The sequence below is a fragment of the Chiloscyllium punctatum genome, chromosome 38 (assembly GCF_047496795.1).
Source record: "Chiloscyllium punctatum isolate Juve2018m chromosome 38, sChiPun1.3, whole genome shotgun sequence".
NCBI classification, from domain to species: Eukaryota; Metazoa; Chordata; class Chondrichthyes; order Orectolobiformes; family Hemiscylliidae; genus Chiloscyllium; species Chiloscyllium punctatum.
In genome coordinates this window covers 23,972,665-23,985,840 of record NC_092776.1, presented here as the reverse complement: position 1 = coordinate 23,985,840, position 13,176 = coordinate 23,972,665, and the positions used below count along the sequence as shown (strand labels likewise).

At 39.8% G+C, this 13,176-nt stretch overlaps 1 protein-coding gene across 2 annotated transcripts in view; it reads right to left on the bottom strand.

The window, feature by feature from the left end:
• The window catches only part of ccdc186 (coiled-coil domain-containing protein 186), a 117,066-nt gene that overhangs the window by 49,216 nt on the left and 54,674 nt on the right, over positions 1-13,176 (bottom strand). For both annotated transcript variants that reach the window (XM_072557373.1, XM_072557374.1), the window contains exons 5-8: positions 12,381-12,593; positions 10,191-10,310; positions 3,884-3,988; positions 1,747-1,845 (exon numbers count right to left, since the gene is read on the bottom strand). In XM_072557373.1, coding sequence (XP_072413474.1) covers positions 1,747-1,845; positions 3,884-3,988; positions 10,191-10,310; positions 12,381-12,593 — 537 coding nt within the window. The remainder of the gene's footprint in view (positions 1-1,746; positions 1,846-3,883; positions 3,989-10,190; positions 10,311-12,380; positions 12,594-13,176) is intronic.

Genomic DNA, 13,176 nt, shown 5'->3' with positions numbered 1-13,176 from the left:
CCTCATCCTTCGCCGTTCCAATGAGAAAAGGCCTAGCACTCTCAACCTTTCCTCGTACGACCTATTCTCCATTCCAGGCAACATCCTGGTAAATCTCCTCTGCACCCTCTCCAAAGCTTCCACATCTTTCCTAAAGTGAGGCGACCAGAACTGCACACAGTACTCCAAATATGGCCTTACCAAGGACATGTACAGCTGCAACATCACCTCACGACTCTTGAATTCAATCCCTCTGCTAATGAACACTAATACACCATCGGCCTTCCTACAAGTTCTATCCACCTGAGTGGCAATTTTCAAAGAGCTATGAACATAGACCCCAAGATCCCTCTGCTCCTCCACCTTACTAAGAACCCTACCGTTAACCCTGTATTCCGTATTCTTATTTGTCCTTCCAAAATGGACCTCACAGTTGACAGGGTTGAGCTCCATCTGCCACTCCTCAGCCCAGCTCTGCATCATATCTAAGTCCCTTTGCAGCCGACAACAGCCCTCCTCACTATCCACAACTCCACCAATCTTTGTATCGTCTGCAAATTTACTGACTCATCCTTCTACTCCCTCTTCCAAGTCATTAATAAAAATTACAAACAGCAGAGGACCCAGAACTGATCCCTGCGGAACTCCACTTGTAACTGGGCTCCAGGCTGAATATTTACCATCTACCACCACTCTCTGCCTTCGACCGGTTAGCCAGTTCTCTATCCAACTGGCCAAATTTCCCACTATCCCATGCCTCCTGACTTTCTACATAAGCCTACCATGGGGAACCTTATCAAATGCCTTACTAAAATCCATGTACACTACATCCACTGCTCTATCCTCATCCACATGCTTGGTCACCTCCTCGAAGAATTCAATAAGACTTGTAAGGCAAGACCGACCCTTCACAAATTCGTCCTGGCTGTCCCTAATCAAGCAGGGTCTTTCCAGATACTCATAAATCCTATCCCTCAGTACCCTTTCCATTACTTTGCCTACCACCAAAGAAAGACTAACTGGCCTGTAATTCCCGGGGTTATCCCTATTCCCTTTTTTGAACAGGGGCACAACATTCGCCACTCTCCAGTCCCCTGGCACCACCCCCACTGACAGTGAAGACGAAAAGATCATTGCCAACGGCTCTGCAAATTCCTCTCTTGCTTCCCACATAATCCTAGGATCTATCCCATCAGGCCCGCGGAACTTGTCTATCCTCAAGTTTTTCAAAATGCCCAACACATCCTACTTCCTAACAAGTAGCTCCTCTCACTTACTAGTCCATTTCATACTCTCCTCTTCAACAATTTGTAAATACTGAAGAAAAGTACTCATTCAAGACCTCTCCTATCTCTTCCGACTCAATACACAGTCTCCCACTACTGTCCTTGATTGGACCTCAACTCGTTCTCGTCATTCTCAGGTTTCTCACATGAGCATAAAAGGCCTTGGGGTTATCCTTGATCCTACCTACCAAAGACTTTTCATGCCGTCTCTTAGCTCTCCGAATCCATTTCTTCAGCTCCTTCCTGACTATCCTGTATCCCTCCAACACTCTGTCTGAACCTTGTTTCCTCAACCTTATGTAAGCCTCCTTCTTCCTCTTTACTAGAGATTCAAACTCCCTCGTCAACCAAGGTTCCCTCACACGACCATCTTTCCTGCCTGACAGGTACATCAGTGTAAATACTGAAGAAAAGTACTCATTCAAGACCTCAAATGCATCAGTGTAATTTCTTCCAAATATATTTGAAAGCCCCACCTCACCTCCATTTGATCAGACTGTTCCTGCAAGTGTTTTTCTAGTTCTCCTTTAGTTTCACGCAGTTTAGCATCCAACTCATTGGATCGAATTTCCTCCGACTCCTGAGAAGACAAATAAGGTCACCAATGTCATAAAGCAAATGATTAAGTGTAACACTAATATTTGAAATGAAAATGTAAAATGTTAGAATGTGCAGCTTTCTTTAGACACTGGCAATGCCTGGGGCCTGTCTCTGCTGTGATGCTGTACATAGCAAAAGGAGCAGATATACTCTCAAGATAAAGTTTTGAAATACAGTTTTCATTTGTCTCAAAACGTGAAATGATAAGACACATTTTGATTCACGTGAATTTTTAAGGATAATCACTGCCAGACTGATCCTACTGCAAGAGAACAGAAACTAGGAAATATCCGTACTTCACTTTGTCCACACCAATCTGTGCCAAACACAAATGCACCTGCCCAGGATAGGACTGATAGGAGTGAACAAGGCACAGCCTTGTGGAGACAAAGTTGCATCTTCACAAAAAAATACCCTCCATAATGCTTTCTGGCACTATCATGTCAAAAGTTATATCCATGAAACACTTTCGGATGTCAGTCACAAATTACAACAGTCTGACAACCATGCTGAATGGCAGAAATAGTGTGCTGTAGCTTCACCAGGAAGACAGGAACAGCCTTCATGAACATGTCCATTCTCAATGATTCCAATATCCAGGGGGTCAATGCAAAAGACAAGGCCGGAACATCTACAGTCCTCCTAAGCAAGAAATAGCAAATAGATGATCCATTTCAGCTTATGTGCAAGCAAGATGCCTGTCTTCAGCCAAATTGATTCTCTCCGTGTAATATCAAGAAACAGAGAAATGCATCATATACAGAAAAGGCTACAAGCTATAACAATGTCCTTTTTTGCTTCAGAACTAGCCTTCATATTAGCCATCCTGTTTTAATATATGTGCAATACTGACATCTACAGACAAAGTAGAAAATTACTCAGTTTCTCTCTCAAATGCAGGACTGATTCATTCTGGCCAATTATCATCACTACTGTGCTCTCAATCAGCAAGAAATGATGGAAGGTAGCACTGACAGTCCTAACAAATTGCACTTTCAACTCATCAACAACCTGTTCACCAATGCTCAGTTTGGGTTCTACGTTACAGCTGTGGTCTAAATTTGGACAATAAAGCTAAATGACATGGATGAAATGAGAGTGACTGCCCTTGACATCAAGGAAGCATTTACCCAAGTGGGAAGTCTCAATACAACTGTGTCAATGGAAATTCGGGGAAAGATTTCTACTGGCTACAGTCACACTGAACACAAAGTAGTACGATTATGGTTGCAAGAGGTAAATCATTTCAGTCCCAGAACTTTCAGGAGTTCCTTGGGGTAAAGTCCTAGCCAGCTACATTGAATCACTCCTGCCACACTGGGAATATGACTGTGCACAGATGAACAACTATGGCAGGCAACAAAGCAGTCTTGTCGTTTGCTCAATACCTACTCTACACGAAATTCTATTAGCATTTTTCATGCTTAAAGAAGCCTACCCAAGACTCACATCACACCCACTAAGCTTTTCCATTTGTCTGGAACATTCTTTAACATAATAAACATAATTTCTGACAAACATAGGCAGAGTTTGTCAACTGGGGTCCATTAACCAACCATTGCAACTTTAAACTAAATATTACACATTTTAAAAAATTGTAAAATGCAAACAAATCAACAAAAGCAGCAGGATCTTATTGGATGGAATACTGAATGAGACACTTGGGCACTTGCACTCCATTTGGCTGGTTCACAGATCATACAGCTATCCTCCAATATGTATTATTTAAGACAAAACACTTCCGGTTTAAAAAAAATGCATTGCAAGCAACATGCCCTCTAAGCTGCGCCATTACCCAGTTGCTGAGAAGGCCTGCACACATCAATAGGCATGCCATTGCAGGGCTTCCACTTCCAGTGGCTCCTGACATGTGCAGGCCTCACAGGAGGGGCGAAAAACAACCTTGGGGGTGCTTTGCTTGCAAGGTACAGGGAATGGCTTAACAGATGGCAAAGTGTATGGCAACTGAATAGAATTTATAAAGTGCATGTTATGACAAATATCAAACCCAAACCAACCTGATAGGTTTTGATGATGTCTTGACAGTTTCTTCGAATTTGTTCAGCCTCTTCTTTAGCCTGAGTTAATTTGACTGTTGTTTCCTTCAATTTTTCTCTGGTTTCCTATAACAATGCAAAGAACATGCATGTTAAATTTTACTCTGGTAAAATGGCTAAATACTACAAGTACTAATTATTCCACAATATTACAAGATTTCTAGTCAACTATGTCAAATACTTTAAAGTGATTCTATTACAATCCACTAAGTAGTCATAAATATTATATACTTTCATGATTTTTACTGGTCTCCTTCATCAAGATATCTTAAGCTATAAAACTGCATAACTGATAAACAAACTTTGCAACCCCCCTAAACATCTCTACTAATGAAACACTCAACAGTCCAAAAGTATTCTGAACAGCAAAGATAATTCTCAGAATCTATCCAGTACCACTAATACGTCTACTTGCTGTGTCTCTCTCCTCTTGCTCCCCCTAACAAGAAAGTGCAAGGACTTTGCTGTAATGAGGTTGGAGGTTGTCCATTCAGTTGCCTCAGCTGCTTCTCACCTCTTTGCATTCCCATAAGTCTTAGTAAAAGACATATGATCAGGGCTAAGTTCTCATTTAACAGACTTTGAAGGGAGAATATTCACACCATTTCATGAAACAGTTGTTCTGCAATTTCACATTTAAATAGTATTCTTCAAAATGTTATCTTTTCGGTCTCCATAGCCCATTTTTGGATTTCTCTGTTACAGCTTAATCAAAGGAATACAAGTACAGTTAATGGAAACTTCCATGATATTTTACCATGTTAAACATTGATACCTTCTTGATAAATTGCCACTGAATCCTTTGCCCTTATTCCCAGTAAGCTGGTCACCCAACTTCCCTACTTCATTTCAGTCCAAGCGAATTATGCAAATAGTTTCAAGGTCCTCAGGTACCTTCTTCCCCACCAATTTAATAAAAGTTAACCCCTTCACCTTCGCTAACAACCACTATAAACATGTCCCATTGCAAACTATAAATCTGGAGGTGGACTGTCTTACTTTTCTAAACATAAAATAAGGACACAGAACTTAGATGAAGAAATGGGCCGTTCTGCCCTTTGAGCCTTTCGCTATTCAATAAGACAATGGCTGATGTGGCGATAGCCTCGACTCCACTTTCATCTAACCATCACCTAATAACCTATAACACCCTTGTCTGTCAAGCATCTGAGCAAATCTACCATGGCTAAATTCAATGACCTGCTTTCACTGTGCTTTGAGGAACAGAATTCCAGTCTAAAGATTTAGGGTGTAGGTTTGCTCGCTGAGCTGTAGGTTTGATATCCAGACGTTTCATTACCTGGCTAGGTAACATCATCAGTAGCGACCTCCAAATGAAACAAAGCTGTTGTCTCCTGCTTTCTATTTATATTTTTCTCCTGGATGGGGTTCCTGGGGTTTGTGATGATGTCATTTCCTGTTCGTTTTGAGGGGTTGATAGATGGTATCTAGATCTATGTGTTTGTTTATGGCATTGTGGTTGGAGTGCCAGGCCTCCAGGAATTCTCTGGCAGGCCTTTGCTTAGCCTGTCCCAGGATAGATGTGTTGCCCCAGTCAAAATGGTGGTTTTTTTCATCCGTGTGTAGGGCTACGAGGGAGATAGGGTCGTGCCTTTTTGTGGCTAGCTGGTGTTCGTGTATCCTGGTGGCTAACTTTCTTCCTGTTTGTCCTACGTAGTGTTTGTGGCAGTCCTTGCATGGAATTTTGTAAATGACATTGGTTTTGTCCATGGGTTGTACTGGGTCTAAAGATGCTAGAAGAGGAAGAAAATCTAATCTCTACCATTAAAAGCAAAACCTTTCCTTCTTCAAATGTGTCCCATTGTTCTTGGCTCACCTACAAGAGGAAATACCCTCAAAGAGTCCATCCTGTTCCAACTATAATTCTTCAGAATTATAGTTCTTATCTGACTTGAAACGTTAACTATGTTTCTCCCTCCACAGATGCTACTTTCGTCAGCATTCTATTTGTTCCACTATCTCTATCTGTCCTTACTTACATTGTTGATTCGTGGTAAAGTTTCAGCATTATGTTTAAACCTGTTATCAACTTGCTCCTCTAAACCTGAGCTGGATCAGGATAGAAGTGAAAAATTCAATTGCACAACAGGCAAATTAAACTATTTCAAATTAGCTCGAGTGGTTCCAGCAACAAACTTGCTGGCAATCACCAGAAATGCTTAAGGATTAGCATCAGCAACATAAATTATATAATCCAGTGCACACAGGCATGAAAGGGCATTTCATCCAGTATTTGCACAAAGTCAACTTTTGCAATTTTTTTTGGCACTTCCAATTTTTGCCACTATTTCTGGAGCTTCAAAATACAATGTTAAAAGCAATCAGTGATCGGATTACGAAATTAAGAAACGCTGTCCCTTATTTCTGTTATCACTGCATGTTTAATCTGCAAATGCAATAATTTTAAAAAGAAAGCAATTATTTGCAATTTGCACCCAGGTGCCATCTAGTGGTGATATGTTTCAAACTGCTCAAAGAGAAGATACGGAATTGGGCTGAATTTGTAAATTCATAAGGTCCTAAACTTGAATTAACAGTACTTATTTTAAATCGTCACAATTATGACAATATCAAGTTGAATTTTCCCCCTTGATAGCTAAAGAATTTCAAATTACGAAGCAAGTGCAACAAGTGAGCTGGAATCCTAAAATTTTATATAGAGTCAGAGATGTACAGCATGGAAGCAGGCCCTTCAGTCCAACTCATCCATATCGACCAGATATCCCAACCCAATCTACTCCCACCTGCCAGCACCCAGCCCACATCCCTCTGAACCCTTCCTACTCATATACCCATCCAGACGCCTTTTAAATGTTGCAATTGTGCTAGCCTTCATCACTTCCATCTTGAAAAACATTATCAAAAATGTACAAGTAACAATCTGCAAACAAAGATTTGAGAAGCTCATGTGCTACACTATTTAATATGTTGAAGTGATCTCATCAGTCAGGAATAGGAAAAGGCTAGACAAAATAAATTCAGAACATTAAAGTTAACAGTAAGACATAAAGCAAAGATATACAAGTAGTTGTAAAAACCAAAACTTATTGCTTCACTCAAAAGGTGAGGAGTGTTTACATTGGATATAGGAGTGAAACACAACAACATAGAAAAGTTACAGAAGCAGACCATTTGGTCCTTAGTCCTTTATGATACTAGATTTGCATTTGGCATATTGTAATTTTTTTTTCAAATGTGATGACTATTTCTGCCTCAACCACCACTTCAGGAACAGGTTCCAGAGGATAAAAATAGAATTCCTCGATTACTTCTGAAGTGGGAGATGACATGGGGCAGGGTGACACTAGGCATACAGATACAAGATGGCCAGTGAGCAATCAGTTGACACACAAGATGGGCACTGGACCACAATATGGAGAGAGACAGCAGAGCAAATACAGACACTGCCTGAGGCCACCAGAATGCTAGCACAGTGCACTCACAACCCAGTTAATTAGTTTAAGGCAGGTGGGGGAGAGAATACACATGGGTAATGTACACTGCCCACCGAAGTGTCTGGGTCCAGCCAACACCTTTTATAGAAATGCTAACAGCTTGATATAGACTCAATACAAAGTACTAATAGCCAGGGTTGCAGTAATCATCCTTCTCAGGATGAGCATTTAGCGCCGATTACTACAGCAATGGACTTCCGTGCAGACATTGAAACTGACAATGTCTGCATTGAAACTAACAGTGACCACATTGAAATTAACAAAGGCTGCACTGGAACTGACAACGACTGCACCAAAACTATCAATGATTCTGCAATGCGCCGAAAGCTTGGTGATTTCAAATAAATCTATTGGACTATAACCTCTTGTTGTGTGACTGCTGACTTTGTCCACCCCACTCCAACATTGGCACCTCCACATCGTGATCACCTTTTTATGCACTGTGTGGATCAGGTTGGATACTCCATAACCTGGAGTCTATGAAGATTATCACAATAATTTGTTATTGCACATTACCATATTATTCAATTAAATAACCCAGAGAAGTCTGATTCATAAGTTTTCTGGATTTCATTTTCAAGTCTCCTCTTGACAAGTAGGCATTTAAAAAAATTATTTTGTGGGCTAATGACACGGCTAGCTAAGTCAGCAATTATTGATCATCGATAATTGCCCTGGAGATGGTGGTAGCGAGTGTTCTTCTTGGGCCTTTACAGTCCTGATGTAAAGGTACACCACCAGTGCTGTGAGGAAGGGAGAACCAGCAAATGAAAGAATAGTGATACAGCTTAATGTTACAATGGTGTGGAACTTGGAGGGGAACTTGTAAGTGGTTATATTCCCATGCATTTGCTGCCCTCGTGGCATAATGCGTATACGTTGATAAATATGAAGTTATCCACTTAGGACCAAAAACTGAAAAGCAGATTATGATCTGAATGGTTATAATAGAGAGGAATGTGCAAGTTGGCTTCGGTCTCCTTGTACACCAGTTGAAGGTAAGCACGTAGGTGCAGTAAGCATTAAAGTAGGCAAATGATCATTCAGTGTTTTCACAGGTCTGGCAGCAGGCAATTTTGAAGTATCAAAACAGTACACAATGGGGAAACGTATGTGAAGCACTATTCTAAGTGGTAGATGTTGAGTTTGGAAGGTCCTGTCTCAGGAATGTAAATGAGTTGTTGTAATACATGTTATGGATGGTATACATTCCTCCATTTTTCAACTTTGGTATAGGGGTGAACGTTGAAGACAGTGGATGTAGGACTGGTATGAAGTTGAAGGAGTGTACTGTACTTTTAAGAGAGAAAGAATGTTGTTCTGAAATGAGAGATTATAAGCACCTGTATATATGACTGGATGGCAGTCCCAGAGTGGACTGGAAAATTGAAAATATGTAACATTTGGCTGTGAAATGGATACCCGAGTTTTGGCTTTGTTTTGACAGCAATTTAAATTTAACCAGTTTAAATTATGCCCCAGGATAATAAAACCCAATCGCATTTGAATTTATTGTTTTGCCTACATTGAACCAATAAGACAATCCAATGTTGGGGGTTATAAAAAAAAATGCAGACATTTTGAAAATTGATCAGTGAGAAACTGCCAAAGAGACAGAAACTAGAAAGATAATTTCCCATCTAGCATCTTGTTCTCAAAGAAATTAGAAACACTCTCTACCAAAGGTACCTTTTCACGTGAAACATACTCACAGTAAAAAAGAAACATGACAACCCAGGGAGATCCTCAGCCAGAAGAGTGAAGACACAGAAGACAACGGAGACTGTGTGGTTTTGAAATTAAGTCGATGCAATTTTATGAAATGTCTTATTGGAACAGCGTATTATTATAGAGTTAGAGGCAGATAGCAAGCAGTTAAGAAAGGGGGGGGGGGAGGCGCTTAGAGATGTGAATAGTTGTTGTTTACTGTTCACTTTTAGAGTTTGAAAATAAATTGATGTTATATCTTTAAATAGTGGCATTTGGGAGTTGTCAATCATATTTTAACAGATTTCGAGGTGGGGGGAGCTTTTCTGAGTATTTCGTTTATTTAGCAGAGGGACTCAACTTCATGTTGTAACAGTGGCCATTCACCTGTGCTTTGTACAGGTGATAGCGAGCTCCTGGACTCTTATTGGAGCTGCACCCATTCAGCATTCTATCACAAACTTGACTTGCATTGTCGATAGTGGACAGGTATTAGAGAGACTTGAAGCAAATTACTTGCATAGAATTCCTAGCTTTTTTGATTTGCTCTTACAGCAGTACTTAAACGGCTGGTCCAGTTCAGTTTATTGTCAATTATCATTCTATAGGTTATTGGTAGTGGGGGACTCAGTAATGCACAAGCCACTGAACAAGAAGCTGAGATGGTTAGACACTCTTGTTGGAGTTGGTCATTTCCTGGTATTTATATAGTGTCAACATTGCAATTTAGCCCAAGCTTACTGCATTTAAACATGAACTGTTTCAGTATATCAAGAATGGTGAATGACACTGAACAGTGTGTAATCATCAGTTGTCATCCCCAGCTGGTATGCATAAGCACAATTCCAGGAGAAAGCTTTTTTTTTGGCTAAGACAAATGAGATACCAATTTTAATATTGTAAGCATTTTTGACTTCCATCTTTTCAAAAATAAAAACACCATGATCCATCCTTCAATTCCCTGTACTCCTGTAATAACATTCAATGCTGTAGAGAGAAGACTGCTTTTCAAATGAGATGTTTTATGAACTACGTTTTTGTTGTTTCTGGATACAATTATGTAAACAGTTAGAAAGTGCACTAACCTTGTGTGTATCCATTTCACTTTTCAATTTGTTCTGAGCCCATTTCACTTTGATGATGTTGGAATTGATGTCTTCTTTTAGTTTTTCAACATCTTTGTTGAGCTTTGCAGCTTCGCCTTCCTGTAACCATGAAACAAACATTTAAAGCCTGCAGCTTTGAATGCAGTTCTGAGAAAGGATCACTGGACCAGAAATGTTAACTGATTTCTCTTCACAGATGCTGCCAGACCCATGGAATTTTTCAAGCAATTTCTGTTTTGTTGAACATTCAGTTTTTATCCAATAATTTCTTGTCTAATGCTGTCTCTGATATAAAGACAACCGTTAAAAGATGAATCAACTGCTCCCATTACTTAGAATCTCCTCCCTGATTCTACTTCAAGATTTTGAGTGAAGATCCCTTTCCATTAAGTTAAATTAGATCATTCTTTGTTATCATGGGTACCCTTCCTTTTCTATTCTGTGTATACTGGAATATTTATTTTCCAACTTTAATTAACTTTCATCCAAGTCTCTAATGATAATCAGATCTAAAACATTTATCGAAATTTGTGTCAGTAATTCATCTATCTTCCGAAGTAGTGGCATTGGTTTTTGCTGGGTACTGTTCCCTACATTGAACTTACTCGCTCTGTTCTGTTACCATTTGCCTCTCTGCCTTACTCACCTTATCCTTATGGACAAGAATGCACTTTACTTTTGTTTTAAATTTTATCTTTGGTTTCTCACACTTATTATTTTAAAGCAATCTTTTCCACCCTGACGTTATTTGCTGCTGTACCTTATGTTTGTTCACTCCGTCATGCCCTGGTCATCTGTGCCTGAACAATATTGCTACCCTCCAATACTGCATCTTTTATTTTTCTTTTAACTTTCCAAATCTCACCTCACATGATCCCTTCAACCCTACTGTTTAGTTGAAACTCTCTCTACAGTATTAGTTACATGACTCGCCAGGACATTTGTACTAGCATGTTTCACGAAAGGCCATCCCACTAGTACTGTTCATGATTTGCCCAAGGGTGCAGCCATTGTCCCTTGAATTGAAGTCCATTTCTCCCACATCAGCTTTTCAGCCACGCATTCAACTATTTGATCATTGACTCTCTACCAACTTATGGTTCATAGATGATTACCTTTTTCAGCAGTACCTTATTAGTTTAGCCCTTAACCACTCATGCTGTCACAGCAGAACCTCTTTCTTAGTCTTAACTATGCTGCTGGTATTCTCATGAAGCACAATAATGAGATCTTTCTCTCTAGCCATGAGGAAATGTCTTGGATCCTTGCACCAGACAGCCTTTGGGATTCATGCTCTTTGCTGCGGGGAACTTGATTCTCCTCCTGATTGCACAGTGACCTACCATGACTCCATTTGTTTTACTTCCCCAACTATAATGGCTCCTGTCACCAAACTACCATCATCAGTTTGTTGACCCCACTTTTGTCCAAAGTTTGAACCTATTGGACAATTGCAGGAACGGAGGGTCGAATGATTTCAGGATCTCCATAACTGAATTATTCATTCAGTCACACTTACCTGACCCTGACCCTGACCACTCATACCCCCTGGGATTATTAGTCCAGTGACATTACCAATATTACACCACCTCCTCTGACATCTTGCTCAGCTCACCAGCAAGAATTATGAAAATTATGATAACCAAAGAACAATGACTCTCACCCCATGATACCTCATTGATAAATACAATATGCAAAGTTGACAATTGAGGTATTAAAGACTATCCTAATGAGGATGTTTCATGTCCTGGGTTGCCTGATCTATTGCCTGCACAGTTGGTGCGTGCTTATGAGTGTACATGTGTGTGTGCACACATCTGGGAAACGTGGGGAAGAATTAAAAAAAAGACTATAATCTGGAAAATTTAGTACGGTGGTCGTAAGGCAAAGCACAAAAAGCCATTTTTTTCTATTTAATATGCAACTACTCTTGATGGAGACACTCATTAGTCAAGTATGATTTCAATGGGTCTCAAAATGAATAATTATCATCCAGTTAAATTGGAAGAATAGGCAGTTGTAGGATAGGCTCCAGTTTGTGGGACCATATGCCACTTGAGTTGACTTAAGTGAGAAAATGAGAGCAAAACTGGGATTAGGAATCTTAAAAATAGCTTATTGCAGTTCACAGCAATGTGTAGTCTCACTGCATGACTTAAAAGAAATTACCTTTGCCTCATAGAGTTGCTGTAATCTTGCCTTCTCTTGTGAGAGCTGTTTGGTCTTCATTGTCAATTTCTCCAGTTCTCTGTTTGCGTCCCTTAATTTTTTTTCAATTCCTTCCTTCTCTTTTCGAAGGTCAAGGGCTTCTTTCTCTCCTCTAACGTACTTCATTACCATCGCTTCTTTCTCCTGACGAGCCTCCTCACATTTTTTGTTTGTCTAAAAAGCAAGAACCAATTCATTTCTCAGGTTCATTTGCAGAAATAAATGCCCATTTATGTTATAATGCTCGAGTAAAAGTAACTTGAATTAAGGTTACAAGCAAATGTGATTCACTAATAGCTAACCCAGTCTTGAATATAGTTTTCCTGACATCTCACTGTATTCTTTTGCTTTGGACTTTACTCCCCTGCACTTGTGTGTTAAAAATGACATTGCAGAATGTGAGCAAAGACAACTGCAATGAAGACCAATGTGTCACTGCTGCTTATGGTTTTGGAGTCTGTCAAACTTTAAAGAAATCTACCAGAGGAAAAATCAGAAACTTTATTTGCCCTAATTAGCACTCACTTTGCAAGTGATAGTTAACTGTGGAATTCATCATATTCTTTGAAATTTTCAACGGCATTGATTGTGGGTATGTAACATCACAGTCAATCTTTCTATATTAACTTGCAACATGATCTGCAAACCATTGGCGATAACAGGCTATCCATAATTGGAGGTGAAGTGAATACCAATTAATATACTTGATGTAATTGGCTGAGGAAGAACTACTGGTTCAAAACACCAGAATTCCCTG